This window comes from Microtus pennsylvanicus, chromosome 2, assembly GCF_037038515.1.
Source record: "Microtus pennsylvanicus isolate mMicPen1 chromosome 2, mMicPen1.hap1, whole genome shotgun sequence".
Taxonomy (NCBI): domain Eukaryota; kingdom Metazoa; phylum Chordata; class Mammalia; order Rodentia; family Cricetidae; genus Microtus; species Microtus pennsylvanicus.
In genome coordinates this window covers 71,139,850-71,161,254 of record NC_134580.1, presented here as the reverse complement: position 1 = coordinate 71,161,254, position 21,405 = coordinate 71,139,850, and the positions used below count along the sequence as shown (strand labels likewise).

The 21,405-nt window shown below is 45.0% G+C and overlaps 1 protein-coding gene across 1 annotated transcript in view; it reads left to right on the top strand.

The window, feature by feature from the left end:
- The first annotated feature begins 9,041 nt into the window (after positions 1 to 9,041).
- Ext2 (exostosin glycosyltransferase 2) overlaps positions 9,042 to 21,405 on the top strand; it is a 142,732-nt gene continuing 130,368 nt past the window's right edge. Inside the window, exons 1-3 of the mRNA XM_075961491.1 lie at positions 9,042 to 9,229; positions 16,671 to 17,236; positions 18,848 to 18,937. Coding sequence (XP_075817606.1) covers positions 16,701 to 17,236; positions 18,848 to 18,937 — 626 coding nt within the window. The 5' untranslated portion in view covers positions 9,042 to 9,229; positions 16,671 to 16,700. The remainder of the gene's footprint in view (positions 9,230 to 16,670; positions 17,237 to 18,847; positions 18,938 to 21,405) is intronic.

Sequence of the window (21,405 nt, the reverse complement as noted above, 5' to 3'; positions counted from 1 at the left end):
AATTATATGCTATTCTCATGGTGCTAAGGGATTTTAAAGAACCTCTTAATATAGTTACTGATTCACAATATGCAGAAAGAGTTGTATTGCATATTGAAACAGCTGAATTTATACCAGATGATACAGAATTGACTTCATTATTCCTACAGGTTCAAAATATAATGAGGCTTTGTCCCATATACATAACACACATCTGATCCCATACAGGTCTGCCAGGTCCTCTAATACAAGGTAATGCAGAAATTGATCAATTATTGATTGGAAGTGTGCTGAAGGCCTCAGAATTTCCTAAGAAACATCATGTCAATTGCAAAGGTTTAAAGAAGGAGTTTTTTATTACATGGCAATAAGCTAAGGAGATTATAAGGAAATGTCCTATTTGTTCTTTATATAACCAAACACCACTACCTGCAGGAAGTAACACAAATGGTACTGAAAGTAATGAAATCTGGCAGATGAATGTGTTACACTTTACATAATTTGGAAAATTAAAATATGTACACCATACTATTGACACTTATTCAGGTTTTCAATGGGCAACTGCCTTGAGCTCAGAAAAGGCTGATTCAGTAATCACACATTTATTAGAAGTTATGACCATCATGGGTATCCCTGCACAAATAAAGACAGACAATGGTTCAGCATATGTGTCTAAGACAATGAAAGAGTTTTTTGCTTATTATAATATAAAGTGTTATTACAGGTATACCAAACAATCCTACATGTCAGGCAGTTATAGAAAGATCAAATCAAACTATAAAGTATATGCTAAACAAACAGGAAAGGATGGAAAATACCCCCAGAAATAGATTGCATAATGCTTTATTAACCTTGAATTTTCTTAATGCCAATGAGACAGGAGCAGTAGTGGAGAGTCATTGGATAATAGAAAAAACTTCTGAATTAAATCAGTCAGTATATTTCAAGGATGTGCTGACCTCACAATGGAAATCAGGAGATTGCTACATTGGGGAAGGAGTTTCACTCTTGTTTTCACAGAAGAAGAAAAGTTATGGATACCATCAAAATTGATTAAGATTCTGTTTGAAAAAGAGAAACCTCTTAAGAAAGAGAAATGATGGCTCATCCATAGAGGTGGTAAGAAAACCTCATAAGGGTTGGGGCAGGGTTCTGTTCTTGTCTTAGCAGGAAAATATTCATCTTTAAAGAGTGGAGAGACCTTGGACATCTATATGCCTAAAAATAAAAAGATGGCTATTTAGAAAGAATCAACAAGCAAAGAGAAATTTGCCTTATGATGCTGTATTATGTGCATGATAAAATTTGATTATTTGGACACATATACATCTCTACTTAAAAATAAGAGCTGGCTTTGGAGTTGGACAATGGCTATCCTTCTCTAAATCCAAGCATGCTGTTAAAATAAAAATTCAGAATTTCTGTCTTATGGCAGGAGCCATCTGGTATGGGACAGAAAGAAGATAGATTTTAAGGAAATATTTTACTTTTCTCTATGCCCATTTAGTTTATATCATATCTTTCATTGAATATATGTCTATATGAATAATGCTTAAGTTCTCCACAATGAACAACAGATTTTCCTGCAGTAATCTTTGAAGCTTCCAGGAAGAAGATGGGGCCCACAACAAGACTCCACCTGGTTGATATGATGTCATGATGCTGATAGCACTACTATGAGACCAGTTTTTTGGGTACCAGCTGCGGAAATTGTGCACCTTTTCACAACATTCTGGCCAGAACCCCAAATAAGAACTTCAAAACAAACAAGCAAACAAAAATACCCTATCAACTATTCAGAGACCATTTGCAATTATACAAAACATTAATCTTGAAACTTCACCATCATTTTACTTTTACCATATCCCATAGGAAAAAGAAAACATTGCTCCCATGACAGCAGGAAGCAATTCTAGAAAGTGGCATTCCCTCTCTCAACAAAGTTTGTCCTCATGGTTAGAGACACCATTAAGGGGTTGATTATTACATGCATGGAGTTTGGGGCTGCGGTGGAAATTATGTAGGCCTAGAGAGCTCAAAGAAAGGAAAGATTGAATGGGATAATAGGCAATTTAGTGTGAACTTATTCACACTAATAATAATAATAGTAACAATAATAATAACAATAGTGAGTAATAGAGTGAAAACTTGTGAGCTATTATTTATGGACAATTACACTGGTATAGTTTCTTGTATATTGATACAAGTTCAAAGTATATTTGTTATTTCTGTTTACAATATTTGTACACCTATGCAAAGTTATTTTGTCAAATTGTATGTTGCATGTTTCTACCTCTGTCTAAGACATTTTGTATATTGAACAATTTTAGGATATATTTATCATATTGCATTATATATTTCTACCTTTGATTAACACATTTATACACTGTTTACATTTTGAGGTCATTGTCCTCCTTTACTATACAGTTGTTTAAAGATTGTTTAATATTGTGATATGAAGTCTTAATCTTTAAGTTATACAGGTATTAAGTATTATAGGTCAGTAGTCATTCATGTTTGTTATACTTTTAGTCAGACTAGTTAGGCTCTTTAAATACATAAAGATTGCATTCTGCATTGATAGGTAACTTTCAACCACTTCAATGATCTGTAGAACATGGCATTTAAATAACTTAGGATTCTGTTGACATGAGACACGATTTCTCCTGGCAGCACCAATCTGTTCCTGAGAGAGTGTTGAACACTAAAGACACTCCACTTCGAGTTTGTTTTCTTCTTGGCAAACTGCCCATGCCTTGACCACTGATAAAGTGCATGATGTCCAAACTGGACAAGCAGGATACAAGAGAAAAGACTGTCAAATCTTGCCAAGACAGGATAATATGGTTTTGAAAAATTTTCCTACCTCTGAAAATGGTATGTCAGTTACTCTAGGCCTTGGCCAAAGTTGGTTGTTTCAACATTGAAAATGAGACTTTGAGTGATTGTTCAGACAACCAATTGTCTCTGTCATCTACTACAGAGTTTGGAAGCTGCTTGATTGTACTTCCTGCCTACTTAGTAATATTATCTCCCTTCTCAGGCCTTTGATTGGGTTGAAGATTAGATAGTTGTAGTTACCATCCTCTAATGATCTAGCCAAACCAATTCCAATACAAGACTTAGACTCCTTAGGATAGAATGTTTATTAAAACATTTAGCATATGTTCCTTGTTTAATATTGTTTATGCTGGTTGTAATTTTAATCTTATATTTGATATCTGTTCGTAGTATATATAGTTTTGTGTTAGGTTTGGAACTCTTTTATTTAAACAAAATTGGAAGGTGCTGTGGGAGTTCCTTTTGCTCCTTCAGCCAATAGTCTTTAAGATACCAGCCCACTTTGGCATGGTCTCTTATACTATAAATGCAGCTTTAAAGCCTGCACTCTCTTTTGCTTCTGGCTCTCACTTCCGGCTGCTAGACTCTGTTCCTGTTCCCCATTTGTGCAGAGGACTGTGATCTAGGACAGTGATCTGTGAGTCTCCCCTAGATAAATAACCCTTTATTATATGCAATTCTGAACTAGTGTGGGATTATTTTGTAACTTCTGCCATCAAAACTAAGACAACTTTTGTCTTAGTTACCTTCTTATCGCCGAGATAAAACTTGATGACCAAGGTAACTTATAAAAGAAAGCATTTAATTGTATGTCCAATTTCAGAGGATTAGAGTCCATGATGGCAGAGTGAAGGCATAGCCACAGGAACAGCTGAGAGCTCACATCCTGATCCACAAGCAGGGGACAGAGAGAAGAGAGCTAACTGGGAGAGCTCTCCTGAATGACATGCCTTCTCTTCTAATACAAAATCCTTCCCAAACAGTTCCAGCAACTGGGACCAAGCATTCAAATACATGAGCCTGTGGGGGCCATTCTCACTCACACCAATGCACCATTTGGAGTCCTACCGACCATATGGTAGACAGACTGGCTGCCTCTCAGTCTCTTACTGTCTTTTTCATCTTTTCCTTCTCCTTTGCTCTCTCTGCTACAGTCTGAGTAATTTCCTTCACACTTTATGCGATTTAATAATCTATTCTCTAGCTAGATATAACTTGCCTTATTCTTTGAATTTTATATCTTAGAAAATGTACCTTTTTCCCCAATGTTTTTTAAATTACTGAAACATGGTTCCTTTGTGTGTTATAATACAGGCATTTCTGTGTCCACAGAGGATTGGTGCACATCCCCCTTGGGAACACTAAAATCTGCAGATGTTCACGTCCTGTATAAAGATAGCATCAGTCTTGTGTATAACTTAGGAGCATCCCTCTGTAGACCCTACTTTGTGGGGTTTTTTTTTTGAGATAAGTGTCTTGCTATGGAGTCCTCCCACCTTCAGTTTCTCAATGCTTTAAAAAAAGACATTCTTTATCGTTGACAATATGTAGACGTACCACTTCATGTCAAGACCCTGGTTTTATTTATCTCATTTTATATACAGTGGGTACCCACTATATAGCTCAGGCTACCTCTGACTCAAGGGAAACTACACCCATCTACCCTGGGTATAGTTTACATATCATGTAAATTACATATAGTACATGTATAACAAAGAATACTGTGTGTGTGGCTGTAGGTATAAGAAATATAAACTCTAGTGCATCATTTAACAAATGTTTAGGGAATTACTATTATTAAAGATGTTCAGGGTGTCCATCTGTTTACAAAATTTCTAATAGAACAGACTCTAAGCTGTCATGCTTCTTATCATTTGTGTACCCACAAGTGTAGATGCACCATTTTGACCATGCTGGGTTGCAGGATGCTTGCTTTCTCTGACTGCTGATTCTTCATACCTGATTTTGATACATACAGGATTTATTCTCTTTCTTGTCATCTGTCCCAGGACAACACCACCCCTGACAGAGTTCACTATATAGCTCAACCTGCCTGCAAACTTACCTCCTGCCTCGGTTTCCTACAGGAGTCAGCCACCACACGGGGTTTGAGAAGTTAGCTATTGCGTGAGCACAGACCTCTCCAATTGCAAGTGTCCTGTTTCCTTTCCAGCCTGAGGCATTATGTATATATATCTTTCTCGGTTACTTTTCACCCTCTGCTTTATGTAAGTTTCCTTGTACGTCTGTCTTATTCCTAGTTAGCTCTTCCGTGAACCTAGCACCTTTCAGTCACTCAGTAAACACGGAACACTTGCCATATTCTAGTCACTGTGCAAGTTTAAGTCTATAAAAACTCCAAGAGAGGTAAGGACTCCCAAGGCCCATGGTTAACACTTATGTTACTGGTAGTTTGAGTGTAATTGTTCCACATCATCTCATAAGAAGTGCACTGTTAGGAGGTATGGTTTTGATGCAGTGGGTGTGGCCGTCTTGGAGGAAGTGTGCCACTGTGGAGGTGGGTTTTGAGATTTCCTATGTTCAGGATATTGCCCAGTGTGTCCACCGACTTCCTGTTGCCTGCGAGATGTAAAGATTCTCATCTCCAGCACCACATCTGCCTGCATGCTGCCATGCTCCCCATCATGACGATAATGTACTGTATTTCTGAAACTGTAACCCCAATTAAACGTTTTCTTTGTGAGACTTGCTGTAGTCATGGTGTCTCTTTACAGCAATAGTGACCCTAACTGAGACAATATCTAACACAGTAAATTTTTTTCTTTTTTAAATTTATTTATTTATTAAAGATTTCTCCCTCCTCCCCGCCACCGCCTCCCATTTCCCTCCACCTCCCCCAATCAAGTCCCCCTCTCTTGTCAGCCCAAAGAGCCATCAGGGTTCCCTGCCCTGTGGGAAGTCCAAGGACCACCCACCTCCATCCAGGTCTAGTAAGGTGAGCATCCAAACTGCCTAGGCTCCCACAAAGCCAGTACGTGCAGTAGGATCAAAACCCAGTGCCATTGTTCTTGAGTTCTCAGTAGTCCTCATTGTCCACTATGTTCAGCGAGTCCGGCTTTATCCCATGCTTTTTCAGACCCAGGTCAGCTGGCCTTGGTGAGTTCCCGATAGAACATCCCCATTGTCTCAGTGTGTGGGTGCACCCCTCACGGTCCTGAGTTCCTTGCTCATGCTCTCTCTCCTTCTGCTCCTGATTTGGACCTTGGGATTTCAGTCCGGTGCTCCAATGTGGGTCTCTGCCTCTGTCTCCTTTCATCGCCTGATGAAGGTTAATATCCAGGAGGATGCCTATATGTTTTTCTTTGGGTTCACCTTCTTATTTAGCTTCTCTAGGATCACGAATTATAGGCTCAATATCCTTTATTTATGGCTAGAAACCAATTATGAGTGAGTAAATTTCATGTTCCTCTTTTTGGGTCTGGCTTACCTCACTCAGGATAGTGTTTTCTATTTCCGTCCATTTGCATGCAAAATTCAAGAAGTCGTTGTTTTTTTACTGCTGAGCAGTACTCTAATATGTATATATTCCATACTTTCTTCATCCATTCTTCCATTGAAGGGCATCTAGGTTGTTTCCAGGTTCTGGCTATTACAAACAATGCTGCTATGAACATAGATGAACATATACTTTTGTTGTATGATAGGGCATCTCTTGGGTATATTCCCAAGAGTGGTATTGCTGGGTTGTTCCCAAATTTCCTGAGAAACCGCCACACTGCTTTCCAAAGTGGTTGCACAAGTTTTCATTCCCACCAGCAATGGATGAGTGTACCCCTTACTCCACAACCTCTCCAGCAAAGGCTATCATTGGTGTTTCTGATTTTAGCCATTCTGACAGGTGTAAGATGGTATCTTAAAGTTGTCTTGATTTGCATTTCCCTGATCGCTAAGGAAGTTGAGCATGACCTTAAGTGTCTTTTGGCCATTTGAACTTCTTCTGTGGAGAATTCTCTGTTCAGCTCAGTGCCCCATTTTGTAATTGGGTTGATTAGCCTTTTACAGTCTAGTTTCTTGAGTTCTTTATATATTTTAGAGATCAGACCTTTGTCAGTTGTGGGGTTGGTGAAGATCTTCTCCCAGTCAGTGGGTTGCCTTTTTGTCTTAGCTGTACAGAATCTTCTCAGTCTCAGGAGGTCCCATTTATTCAATGTTGTCCTTAATGTCTGTGCTGCTGGGGTTATACGTAGGAAGTGGTCTCCTGTGCCCATGTGTTGTAGAGTACTTCCCACTTTCTCTTCTATCAGATTCAGTGTGTTCAGACTGATATTGAGGTCTTTAATCCATTTGGACTTGAGTTTTGTGCATGGTGATAGATATGGATCTATTTTCATTCTTCTACAGATTGACATCCAGTTATGCCAGCACAATTTGTTGAAGATGCTCTCTTTTTTCCATTGTATACTTTTAGCTCCTTTATCGAAAATCAGGTGTTCATAGGTTTGTGGGTTAAAGTCTGGGTCCTCTATTCGATTCCATTGGTTGACTTCTCTGTTTTTATGCCAATACCAAGCTGTTTTCAATACTGTAGCTCTGTAATAGAGTTTGAAGTCAGGGACAGTAATGCCTCCAGACGACCCTTTATTATATAAGATTGTTTTGGCTATCCTGGGTTTTTTGTTTTTCCATATAAAGTTGATTATTGTCTTCTCCAGGTCTGTAACACAGTAAATTCTAAAGGAGTATGTATAAATCATTTTTAAGAACATGCTTAAAAAATCACACATGCAAAGGAAATAGATGAGAAAGAAGATAGTCTCCCTGTGCAGCTAGCTACTGCTGACCTGCTTTAAGAAGGAAAGCCTTGGGTTGGAGAGATGAGTTAGCTCCAGGGGATCCAACTCCCTCTCCTGCCCTCTGTATTCACTTTCATGCACATTCTTACACATAGACAAATACATAATAAAAATAAAATCTTAACAGTTATCTTTTAAAAAAAAGACATAGCCACTGTTCCAGGAATCTGACTGTGCTAATATTGGCCATTGGCCTTGCTGTCACCCATCCAGTTCTCAAATGGATGTGTGTATTCTGAGTTCAATAGTGGTGTTTGTGTGCATTTGCATGCGTGCGTGCGTGTGTGTGTGTGTGGTGTATTTGGAGGAAAGATCCATATTCTGCTAGATGTGGGGAAGAAGAATGTGAACAGAAGGTTCTGTTCCTAGGTTGTTTTTGTTCCAATCTCCCTAGGTCTGTGACAAGGAGCTATTAGTCATAAAACACTGGAGTAACAATGTCCACTAGGTGGCACTAAAGTACAATCAAGACCAAAATGTAGTTACTTCCTATGGCCAGACTGAGAACTAAAGCCAGCAAAGGCAAGTCCAGGTAGGATGAGGATGGTTCAGTTACCATAAGTCACTTTTTGCTATTTAAGATTTGCTTCCTTGTGACAGATGCTACTATGCATGAGACAAAAAGTTGTTGCTAAAATTACTTCCAAAATTGCTGTAATTGCTTCTTGGATTTTTTTCCCAGAAAAAATTTTTTTTTGTTTGTTCTTCGAGACAGGGTTACTCTGTAGCTTTGGAGCCTGTCCTGGAACTAGCTCTTGTAGACCAGGCTGGCCTCGAACTCCCAGAGATCCGCCTGCCTCTGCCTTCCGAGTGCTGGGATTAAAGGCGTGCGCCACCACCGCTCGGCTCCAGAAAAATATTTTATTTATGCCTGGACACAAGCATCTATTTACACATTTTCTCCTACTTTTCTCTCCCACAAGCACATTTTACTTAAAAGAGAGTTTCTCTTGCTAGAGATCATGGTTTCTTATTAGCTTGTCTTGGATATATTTTCTTGCCGATGGGTGTGTATCCTCAAATTATTCCCTAATTATGTACACTGCTCCCATTGATTGTTACTATTAGAGACAGTGCAATGAATGTTGCAAGAAGTGGAGAGACTTTTCTTAGGGTAAATTGTGCCCTGTATGCATAAAATGCTTTGTATGGTTGGGGGTGGTATCACTTATGTAGCCCAGGCTACCTTCGAGCTAGTGCCTGATCCTCCTGTTGTACTGGGATTACAGGTAGGAGCCACCATGCCCGATCAAAAATTCTTGCGGGTTTTTTGTTTTGACAATTTTATTTCTGGAACTTGGTGCCTTTGGGGGTCCCTCTGGGCAGGTTTTCGAGCCAGGGCTGGGATGCACGCCCGCGCTGACTCCTCCCGTCCAGCAGGGGGCGCGGCACGACCTCTCCGCATGCGCAGTGCGCGCCGTGTCAGCCGCCGCGAGCTAGAGGCCTGCGCTGCTTTCCCAGCTGGTTCCTGCGGACCTGGAGCTGGCGGCGGCCTCCAGTCTCCACGCGACCACACACGGGCGGCCGTGGCTCACGACCGGCTGCAAGAGCCGGTGACGGAGCGCGGGGCCGAGCGGGAGGCGACCGGTTCCGAGGTGAGCGCGGCGCGGGCCGGCCGGGCCTCAGGGCTGGGCTCGGGGAGCCCCGGGGCGCCCTCCCCCGGGCCCGTGCGCCTCGCCGGGACCTCCGTGGGATTCGAGTCCTCCCGGGGAGGCTTGCCCCTTGGCTCTCCCGGGCCGGTGCCTTCCGGGGACGCGGTCTCCCAGGACCCCTTGGCTCTGAGCGTGTGCCAGCAGCTCAGGATAGTTGGGAGATGCGTTCCCGATGGTGGGAACAGGATCCGGTTCTGAGAGTCAAATGATGGCTTGGTGTCATTTATTAGGACGTGCCGGTTCAGAAGGGCGCTTTCACTTACTGGTCTGTGGATGTTGTCTCGAGATCGGAACATGTCCATTTCAACTCTGTAAATCGACCAAGTGTTCTAAGTCCTCGAACTGAACTTTGAGTGTTCCGGAGCCCGAGGCTATTACATATATGTATATACACACACACACTCATGGTAATAAAAGACACAGTTGGTTGTCATCTCAATCCTTTCCCCTGACTTCAGCCTCCTAGTTGCACTAGCCTGTGCGGATGGGTAGTCATTTGAGAACCAGACTGCTGGTTCTGTTGGGGAACCCTGGAGGATCTTAGCCTTGCTGTTGACCTCTCTCTACCACAGGGAGTTCAGAAGTCGCACAGCGCTTTCAGGAAGGTGAAGTGAGACTGAGTGAACATATGCGTGTAAAGCTCTTCACACAGATGTGTGGAGGAGGGGTCGTTACTTCCTGTGTCCACTGTGATGTGCACCATTAGATATTAGATATTAGAAACTGTTTTTAGAGGTAGTTAGCCGCACTGGCACTTTAGGTATCCTGTCAGGCAAGGCTGTGCATTGTGAGCTAGTGTCTATTCGCCTACTTTGTTTTCAGAAGAGTTAGGGTAAGTCCCAGTGTGGCAGTGGTGGCGGGAGTTCAGCAGGCAGGACATCTCCAAAAAGCCTAGGAGGACAGAAAACTGTGACTTGGTGCGTTGGGCTGAGTGGATTGGCTGTAACCTGCGGCTTGGAAGAAAGGTGGTTCTGGCCAGTGTCAGGTAGGAGCAATTCCAGGTTCTAGTGTCTCACCCTGATGGCAGACAGGTGTCACAGCCATTCCCAGTACCTCCATGCTCCCCTATGTGGTGGATGGCACCAGCATTTTGGTTTTGAGGTGAGGAGTTTGAGGGTTCGAAGGGGAGGAGAGAGCAGGATGACACGTTCCTGACCAGCTCGAATTAATTAATTAATAATTAAATTAATTACTTTTCTTAATGACTTGTTTGTATTTTATATGTGAGTGTTCTGCTTTGCTTGCATACATGCACTTGTACTGTGTGCATGTGTCTGCAGTGCCTGCAGAGGCCAGAAGAAGGCATCAGATCCCCTGGAACTGGAGTTACAGATGGCTGTGAGCCTCCATGTGGATGCTGGTTATTATTATAATCACTGTGTTTCTGGGCCTAGGTCATATGCAGCCAGCTCGCTGCCACTGGGCTGGAGCCCCATTGCCGTTCGCCCCAGTCTCTCTTATTTTGTGTATGTGTTCTGACCCCAGTGCTTGCCACATTCTCAGTTTTATTTCTCAGAGTCGGTGTAGACGCTGGGTATTGTGCTGGCCTGTGAAGGCTTCCTTGAGCCGGGAGGAGTGGGCTGTCGTGCCTCAGCTCCCTGTCAGTCAGATGCTTCTGAGGTTGTGTGTTCTGTATGAATCTTCAGGGCTCTTAGCAGAACTAAGTTGTTTGCCCAGCTCAGTGATTTAACCAAGTCCAGTGTCACCACTCAGTTTTCCGGCTTCTCACTGGGTTTTCTGAAGTCTTCTCCTGGCAGCAACTTGTGCTCATGTTGTTCTTCTCAGTTTGGCAGAGCACAGACCATGCTAGAAGTCTACAAATGGCCCTAGCAAGCAGCCCTGAGAACATGTCCTGAGACCTACTTGCTCCCCCTCAGACGGCAGCAAGGACCCCTCAGCAGTGTAAAACAAGGCATTGGTAACCCTTGCCCTCTAGCAGAACAGTTGTAGGACTCCTACTGTGGCAGCTTGGGTTGAGAGCTAGCTAGGAGGTTGTCAGCCCCAGCGTGGTGGCTTGGCCTTGAGTGGGTATGGCCTGAGGTAATGGAAGGGTAGTGGCGTTGGCTGCCTCTTGCCATCTGCCTTAGGAGCCTTCATCGCGGATTATAGGTTCTGGGCAGCCAGGTGACAACTCAGGGCACATGTGGAACACAGGAAGTTCCGTGGCAGTTATGTCCTGCAGCTGGTGTGAGGATCATGCTGGAGTTGAACCATCCTCGTGGCAGAGCTTCAGAGGAGGTGAGGGCACAGACAGCCTGCATCTGTGGCCAGGGCTGTGAACAGAGAGACTGGGGACACTAAGAACTTTGCTTCTCTGGATTTCCATGTCCTCGGATCTTGCAGCAGGTCTTTGAGGTAGAGGAAAGCTGCTTTGCCCAGCCTAGCCCTCGCAGAGCCGCCCCTGGGGCAGCTGCTTTGCCCAGCCTAGCCCACGCAGAGCTGTCCCTGGGGCAGCTGCTTTGCCCAGCCTAGCCCACGCAGAGCTGTCCCTGGGGCAGCTGCTTTGCCCAGCCTAGCCCTCGCAGAGCCGCCCCTGGGGCAGCTGCTTTGCTTCAGGATCTGCCTCCACCTCTGGTTTGCAGCTTTCCCTAAGTGGGGAGTCTTCCGATGTCTGTGGCCGCAGGACCTGGCTATGCAGACTAACAGCAGCTGGGGGAAGTATGTGTAGTAGCGTGCTATAAAACTGGATATGCGGTGTATGGAGACGGGTGCATTCTCTCATGATCCAGGGCAGTGACCCAGCTGGATAACAGGAGTTGGTCCTAATGTGCTGCTGGACAGGCTTGAAACTTGGATGCAGCCGTAGCCTAAGCCACAGGTTCTTACCCTGGGGTGAGTTCATTGTCCTCAGAGGTATTTGGCAATGTCTGGATATACTCTTGGTGGTTACAGTTAGAGGCCTGGCTTTTACCAAGTAGAGGCTGATCTGTATAATAGCTTCCCAGTGAGAGAGTTACCTAACTCAAAATGTTAGTGGAAACCATGGTCTACAGTAAATGAGGGGAGGTATCAGGACTTCTGGGCAGAGTGTTGAAGAAACCATTGGAAGTTCAGTTTGGGAAGGCAGATAGCTTAAATAGGTTATTACTCGAGGCCAGAGATAACAGTGTTTGCTTGACCTCTGGTTATATAGAATTGCTAGTAATATGGATTGGTCCTCTTGTTACATGGAACGGGCAGAGGGGCTGGCACTCTGGGAATATGGAATTGACCAGAGAGAGGCCGGCATTCTGGTAGTATGGAATTGATCAGAGAGAGGCCGGCAATCTGGTAATGTGGAATTGCTAAGGAGTGGCTGGCACTTTTGAGAAGCAAGCTCGGCACTGGCCCCTTGCAGGCTGGGATCGACTTTCATGGTACCAAGGACTGAGTTCTCAAGTTCCTGAGAAAGGTAAAGTCGTGTCAGCGGTCAGGTGGTGTCCGTAGCCACAGACAGCAAGGCAGACATGGTCCATAGTGGATGGCGAGGCAGGGACGGACTCAGCCAGTCTGTCTTGACCCACTGTGCTGTGACAAGGTCATGGTCCTAGAAGCAGTGTAGATGGGCAGCCAGCTCAGACACTGCTTGGGGTGTGTGTGTGTGTGTGTGTTTCCCTTCTTTTTGTTTTGCTGGTATGAGATTATTTCCTTTGTTTTCATGGGTGTAGTTAACTTCCTTGGTTTGGATTTTTCCTTTTAGCATATTCTGTAGGGCTGGATTTATAGATAGATATTGTTTAAATCTATCTGTCACAGAATGTCTTATTTTCTCCATCTATGGTGACTGGAAGTTTTGCTGGTTATAGTAGTCTGGGCTGGCATCTGTGGTCTCAGAGTCTGCAGCACCTCTGTCCAGGCCCTTCTGGCTTTCTGAGTCTCCTTTGAGAAGACGGGTGTAATTCTAATAGGTCTAACTATTTCCTACAGTTGTTTGTTTGTGCTTTTCTGGATTTATTTAGGGGATTCATTCATTTCCTCCTCAAGGACCTCTGTCATCTTCATAGTTGGTTTCAAGGTCAGCTATGTTGGAATGTTCAGGTCTGGCTGCAGTAGGCTAGCTGGGCTCAGGTGGAGATGCATGGCCCTGACTGTTACTGTGTTCTTATGCTTACCTCTAGGCATTTAGGTTTGGGGTGATTATAGGTCTAGCTGCTGATTTCTGTTTGTCTTTGTTAGGTAGCTGTTTTATTCTTTGGTTTCTGTTTCCTCTCTGGCTGTGTGTTGCCTGTTTTGCTGGTGTGTTCAAGGGGAATGCTTGCTGGTGCCGGAGACTGGGGAAGGGGAAGCCAGGGTAGATGGTCTGTTACAGTGCTAGGGGTAACCCTGAAAATTGGGACTGGGTAACAGATAGTGGAAGGGTCCAAGGGCAGCCTACCCTGGTCTTCTGGGGGTACAAGGCCTGTGGTTGAACAGGGGGTGTCTGTCTGAGTTGGGGGCTGGGTTGCAGCTATGAGGTGGGGGAGGCCAGGGGAGATGGTCTGTGGGATCCTTAGGAGGCATGGAGAGAAAGAAGGGGAGGCTGCAGCTGGCATTCTGTTGCAGTGCTATAGGTGACCCTGAAAATTGGGTTTGAGGGAACCCAAAATTGGGAGAGTGGAAAAGGTTCAAGGGCAGCCTATTTGGTCTTCTGGCCAAAAAGTGGATTTCATAGTGTGATTGGAAGACTGGGAAACTATTGTGTGAAAGGAGTTGGTCTAAAATTAGCAAAGGTCTCAAAATGACTATATACAATAAGTTACCTTGGCTCAATGGTGGATTCTCCAACTCTGTTGTAGACCAACATGGATGAGGTGCTATGATGGGCCATGAGTCTCCCTTGTGTGTTTACCCTGCGGTGTTTGGTAACTACTGATTTAGAATTGAAGAAGACCTAGAGATCTTGTTGGAAAATTTTGTATGTGGGCTGGTGGGGTACAGCATCTGCCTCACCTCTTTCTCTCTGCAAACCCTAGGGGCCACCTAGGGAGGCAGAACTATAGTCCACACTGGGCCTGGGGCCAGTGGGGTGACTGTAAGGTGTCAGAGAGGTGGTCCTCTGAAACCATATTCCTGCCATGGATGGACTGCTGCATGCTAGTCTGATCCTGGCATGCTGATTCACGTCCCAGAGACAGGGGTGAACTCTTCTTACAATGCCAGTCCCACCCGGACTGGCAGTGATTGCAATTGCAGTGGTCAAGGCTGGAAAGTCTTCCAGTGTGTGCAGTGATGGGTGCTCTACTTAGCAAAAGTGAAGATGACCGATAAGCCCGCTGAGGATCTCTGGGCTTTTCAGTAACTTCCCTCTGCTCACAGTTCCCCTGGCAGATCAGTATAGTAGGCACTCTGTGCAGTTTGGGCCTTCTACATGAACTGGAACATGGCTTGTTGCAATTCCTGGTCAGTCTGTAGCAACCATTCCACTTCAGCCTGTGTCCCACCCATTGCACCTGGGCACGAGCTGTGGGAAGTCGGCCTGGTTTGCAGGGCAAGTGTGCCTATCTTAGTCAGGGTTATTATTGCCGCAACGAAACACTGTCACTAGACACAAGGTGGAGAGTAAAGTACAGTTCCATATAACAGTTCATCATCAAACGCCATGAGGGCAGGAACTCATAAACAGGGCAGGAATCTGGAGGCAGGAACTGATACAGAGGCCTTGGATGGGTGCTGCTTACTGACTTGCTCCTCATGACTTGCTCCACCCACTTCTACTTCCGTTCTACTTCTAGAACCCAGAACCACCAGCCCAGGGATAGCACAGCACCACTGACAATGGGCTGGGCCCTCCCCATCAATCACTAATTTAGAAAATGCCTTACAGCTGGATCTTATGGAGGTATTTTCTCAATTAATCTTCCCTCTTTTCAGATGACGTTTGTGTGTCATAAGACACACATAAGGTGACATAAGACTAGCTTCATACTGTCTTTTTAGCTGAGCACTGAATGGTTTCTTCTCTGTCTCTGCCCTGATACAGATTTTTCTGCTGCTGTGTAACTGATCTCGAAAATGCAGTGGCTTAGAGCGACAAGAGCGTGCAGGCTTTGATGGGGACAGTGTGGGTGTCTAAGGGTACCATCCACGGTTGCTCAAACGCCTGTATGGCAAGAGTTCCCAAGAGGACAGCTGCAGAAACTGAGGTTTCTTGGGACCCAGGCTCAAAGTCTTAGAATGCTCTCTGCAAGTGACAGACCAAGGGGACTTGCAGGGAAGGGCCAGGGCTTCTGCTCCTGGGTGGTACAGTGCTGCTGTGTGTATTCATGGGTGGGAGGAGCTGTTGGCATCTGGATATGTTATTTTCTCACACTCTTTTTTTTTTCTCTCCCGCCACTTTACCCCTCCTCCCTTTCCCCCTTACTTTGGTTCTCTGGCTTTGTTGACTTGTATACTTTTCGTTGAAATGGGCCAGCCTTTACTTTCATTATAAGATACCAACATCTTTAGAGTTAAAGATGGAGGCTGTTCTGAGATGCACTGACCCATCTCCACACCCTGCATCCCTTGGCTTCGTCTTCTCCCCGTTTAGGTGGGGTCAGCCTTGTCCCTACCACTGTCTGGTAGAGGCTCAATGATGGCTTATTAGTGAATAAATGAATGAGAACTGATTTTAAAGTTACAGAGCATCATTTTGGTCCAGATAAACTTTCACTTGGGGCAGGTGAATGTTTCAAAATAAATATCTGAAGTTATTTTATTTAGATTTTTCTTCTTTGGTCAGCACCTCCTTCCCAGTGCCCAACATTTCCTCGCTTATGTTTAAAGTAAATATACATAGAGTTGAGATTGGAGGGATGGCTCAGCAGTTAAAAGCACTGGTTGCTCTTCAGGGGACTCATGTTTCCTTCATACACATGGAACACACACAGACATACATGGAAGCTCACAACTGTCTGTAACTCCAGTCCCAGGGGATCCAGTACCCCTTTCTTGCCTCCATGGGCACCAGGCACACACATGGTGCACAGACATATATACAGACAATGGATAAATTTAAAAGATAAATATATATAGGGCATAGCTATAATTTTATATTGTGTATTGACATTATATATTTATAGAATTAAATACTAAATAAATTATCCTATATATGGAAATACGTATTTGCATATATTAGCAGTGTCAGAAGCCCTTGCCATTTTGACACAGCATGTAAAGGAAACAGGCAAGTATATTAGAGCTGGGTCTGGTGCCCTGTGCTTGTAATCACAGTCTTTGGGACATGGAGGCAGGAGGATCAGGGCTTTAAGGCCATCCTTGGCTACATAGCCAGTTCAGGGCCAGCCTGAGCTTTGTGAGACCTTGTTTGGGGGAAAAAATAGAGACATTAAATAAATGTATTAAAAGTTGAACAACTCAGTCCTTTCAGGGTGTTGCTTGCCATCCTAAACATGTGCTTTTCCCTGTGTTTGTCTTTGATGACCAGGCGTGTGAGGAAGAGGTTATCTGTGCCATTATGTGTGCATCAGTCAAGTATAATATTCGGGGTCCCGCCCTCATCCCAAGAATGAAGACCAAGCACAGGTTCTACTATGTCACCCTCTTCTCCATTGTCCTCCTGGGCCTTATCGCCACAGGCGTGTTCCAGTTCTGGCCCCACTCCATCGAGTCCTCCAGTGACGGGGGTGTGGAGAAACGCAGCATCCGGGAAGTGCCGGTGGTCAGGCTGCCAGCTGCCAGCCCCATCCCCGAGCGGGGGGATCTCAGCTGTAGGATGCACACGTGTTTCGATGTCTACCGCTGTGGCTTCAACCCGAAGAACAAGATCAAGGTGTACATCTATCCCCTGAAAAAGTACGTGGATGATGCAGGTGTGCCAGTGAGCAGCACCATCTCCCGGGAGTACAACGAACTGTTAACGGCTATCGCAGACAGTGACTACTACACGGATGACATCAGCCGCGCCTGTCTGTTTGTCCCCTCCATCGATGTGCTGAACCAGAACCCCCTTCGCATCAAGGAGACGGCACAGGCCCTGGCCCAGCTTTCCAGGTACCTGACGCCTCGCCCCCAGAGTCCAAGGGAATATGTCTCCCATTGGCTTGCCCCCAGATGTTTCAGCTGACAGATGTGTGAGTGACTCAAGTGTAGCAGGAGGTCTGTGCTGTGAGTGCCAGCCCGGGGCTGTCATCCTGCTGCTGTGGTGGCCTGTGGCTTCCTGGGGTTTAGAACTAAGGGAGGCTCTTCTCCTATACCTCTTGTAGATTAAAATGCATAGCCTCAGGGCATTCCTGCACTGTGAACAGCTTGAAAGGCAGCTCAGCAAAAGGGATGTAAGATTTATTCCATACTCTGCCTCCAAGAGGTAACCACTGTTATTGTTTCAATGTTTTTTCTTTTGTATGAAATTGCTATGTGTGTATAATTATAAACATTTTTTGGCCAGGAATGGCATCATGTGATCATACTCCAAAGGAGCTTTATTTCTCATAATACATTCTGAATATCTTTCCAAATAGTTTTTAAAGACATTTATTGTACAATAGTACATGAGTGCTCTATTTGCTTTCTGTCAGAAGAGGACATCAGATCCCTCTAGAGATGGTTGTGAGCCACCGTGTGGTTGCTGGGAATTGAGCTCAGAGCCTCTGGAAGAGCAGCCAGTGCTCTTAACCACTGTGCCATCTCTCCATCCCCTTTTAACAGTGTGTGTGTGTGTGTGCGCTCACACGCAAACACTCAGATACGTACACACACAATGTCTGTGTAAAGGCCAGAGATTGGTGTTGGGTGTCTTTATCACTCTCCACCTTATCTCTTTTGAGAAAGGTCTCTCACTGAATCTGGAGCTGGCCCATTTGACTACATAGCTGGTCAGTGAGCCAGGGATCCTCCTGCCTCTTCCTCCCCTGCAGTGGGGTTACAGGCACGCTCCTCTGCACCTGACTTCTCTATGGGTGCTGAGAATCGGACTCAGGTCCTCATGCTTGTACAGCAAACACTGTACTGAGTGAGTCATCTTTCTGGCCCTTCACATCCTTTTTAGTATAATTTTGAAGGTTGTGTACCATTCCATTGTATGGATATTCTGTAATATATTTAATCAGCCACCTATAGCCTGTTTATTTTTGTTTCTTTTAGATTTTTATTTATTTAAATGTATATAATGTTCTGCCTGCATGTGTATCTGTACCACGTGTATTCCTGGTGTCCTCACAGGCCGGAGGAGAGCATTGAATCCCCTGGAACTGGAGTTATAGAAGGTTGTGAGCCATCATGTGAGTGCTAGGATTAGAACCTGGGTCCTCTGGAAGAGCAACCAATGTTCTTAGCCACTGAGCCATCCCTCCAGCCCTACTTTTGCTTCTTGAGCATTTAGGTGGGTTTCAGGTTTTTGGTTTTTTTTATGTTAAATGATCAGAAATGGTGGTGTAGCAGATGAGCTGGGAGTATACATCTTTCTTATTTTTTAGTCTGTTGTCCCTTTGGGTTTTCAGAAGTTTCTTTGCACCTGCTAGGCCTTGCTGTTGTGGCTGCTTACACCTGTGTCCCAGCAGGTGGCGCTGTTGCAGGCTTGGGCTGTTTGCACAGTGCTCCAGAGTCAAGCACTCATTTCTTCCTGGTTGAAGTGTGGATTCTCTTAGTTGTTTGCTTTCTCCATAGGTGGGATCGAGGAACAAATCACCTGCTGTTCAACATGTTGCCTGGAGGTCCCCCAGATTACAACACTGCCCTGGATGTCCCCAGAGACAGGTGAGCATTTGGGAGGCTGTCCCATGATGGATTTCTGAGGATTAGATAAGTTAAATTGGAATCATTTATATCCATGAAATTAGATTCCTAGGTACAGGTGTGGTGGCATGCACCTTTAAGCCCAGCACTTGTGAGGCAGAGGCAGGTAGATCTGCAAGTTTGAGGCTTCTTCCAGGACAGCAGGGCTACACAGGGAAAAAGCTGTCTTACAATGAATCAATAAATAAGAAAGGAATTAGGTTCCTGAACCTGCTGGGATATATTTTATGATCACAATTGCTTATTAAACTAGAAAATTCTCAGGGGCATTTCCGTCAAGCCAGAAATGAGGAAGCTGTTTAAACCTGTGGGCACACTGGAGCTGAGGTCGTGGACAGCTCTAAGAACTATCTTGCTTTCCTAGTCTGAGCTAGCGTTAGTTTCAAGTGTAGTATCCAGCCCAGTTAGGTTCAGGATAATGGTGTCTGTCCATGTCTGTCCATGCTTTCTGAATTGGGGCTCATTTGCCAAAAGTGGTTCTGTAGCTTCTGAGGAGAGAGGAGTGGATGTGTAAAGGTACCCGAAGCCTGTATCGTGAGGGCAGGCAGGGTGCTCATGGCATCATTGCCGGTGATTTGATCAGCCAGTTCCTTCTCCCCATTTTCTTCCCACCTCACCTCTCCTTTGTTCCCTCCTTTCTGGCAAAGCCGCCCAAATAGGCAGAAGCAGGGAGAGGTGGCCGGTGCTCTTGACTGTGGGAGCACTCGTGACATTCCCCTGCCCTTTCATGTTAGTATCCCTGTTACTCACTTTAGCCCGCGGCTCCTGAAAGTTCCAGGATGAGGTGCTGGTTTTATCCCTTCTGTTAGTGTTTGGTTCACAGCTCTGAGGAAAACAGAGCTACTACTCAGGACAGTGTTCAGGTTGCAGGTGTCTACAGGAGTGTGGGCAGATTCATTTATCCCAGTCTCGTTACATGGTGCGGAATCTGGGATCAGTGTTGCCGACAGAGGTCTCTTCCTGAGACCAGCTGTGTTCCTAGAGGCTAACATTGTCATCCGTGGAAATATACACTGTGTCATGTGTCTGCCCAGATGGCTGATCTCAACATTCTGTGCTTCAAGTGGCTATCTGAAGTCAGTTTTGAGGTTTTGTCTGGTAATAGGATGATTACTAGATGCATAATAATGTAGAGAGCCCCGTGGACAACAGGGGGCAGTGTGGCTGCCACACAGGGATAGAGAGCCCCGTGGACAACAGGGGGCAGTGTGACCACACAGGGATAGAGAGCCCCGTGGACAACAGGGGGCAGTGTGACCACACAGGGATAGAGAGCCCCGTGGACAACAGGGGGCAGTGTGACCACACAGGGATAGAGAGCCCCGTGGACAACAGGGGGCAGTATGGCTGCCACTGTGTCCAATGGGACACTTCACTTTTTTTTTTTTTTGGCATCTTGCTGTATGCTCTGCATGTGTGACTGATTTTTCTCTTTAATCAAGTGTTAAATGTGGGAAGGTTCCAAGTGGGCAGGAGAATGTTGGGGTTTTAGTAGTTGATACCTGGGTGTTAGGACTAGAAGGTAAAATTGTTTTCATCAGCATGTAGTTGGCTCTGTCTTGGCTGCAGTACTTTTCACTTTGATGCCTTGGTAGCTTCTGTGTGGGAGGAGTCATAGGCTTGTTTTTAAGTCTTTGTCCTCTGTCCTTGCTTGTGTGTTTGGAAAAGTGGAGGATAGCATCAGATGTAGCTGTTCTGTAACTAGAAGGCAGGTGTGCTGGATTAGATCCTTGAAGTCTGAACTCATGAATGTGCTTGCTTATATGATATTTTGTTTTGTTTTTCTGTGTATCCCTGGCTCTCCTGGAACTCACTCTGTAGACCAGGCTGGCCTTGAACTCACAAAGATTCACCTGCCTCCGTCTCCCTAGTGCTGGGATTAAAGGCGTGCACCACCATTGCCTGTCTGCTTATATGGTATCTTGCTGAAAGAAGTGCAAGGATTTGAAATGAATTAGAATCCAGGGCCTTCAGCATGCTAAGCAAGTACTCTACCACTGAGCTGTAGTCCAAACTCCAAACATACCATTTATGCTGCTTAAATGTTTTCTGTTTTTCTTAGAACTTTTAGGAACAGTACACATAACGCAAAGGTACTTTGCACGAGAGTTGAACCACATGGGGTTGTCTTCAGCCTGTCCTTGCACAGACACCAAGCAGAATGTGAAGCAGCTAGTCACATCCTCAGTGAAGAACAGAGTGACAATGGCGCATGCTCACTCTGCTCTTGTACAGTCCACACCCCCACACAGGGAATAATAGTGTGCTCCTACTTGGTGCCTGGGTCTTCCCAAATAAATAGGATAGTTAAGATAACCTCTTCTTCCCCCAGACATGTCCACATGCCAATCTAGAAAATTCCTCATTAAAAATCTATTCTGTTTTTCTAGTCCTTTGCCCCCCCCCCCGAGTTTACACACACAGCACAA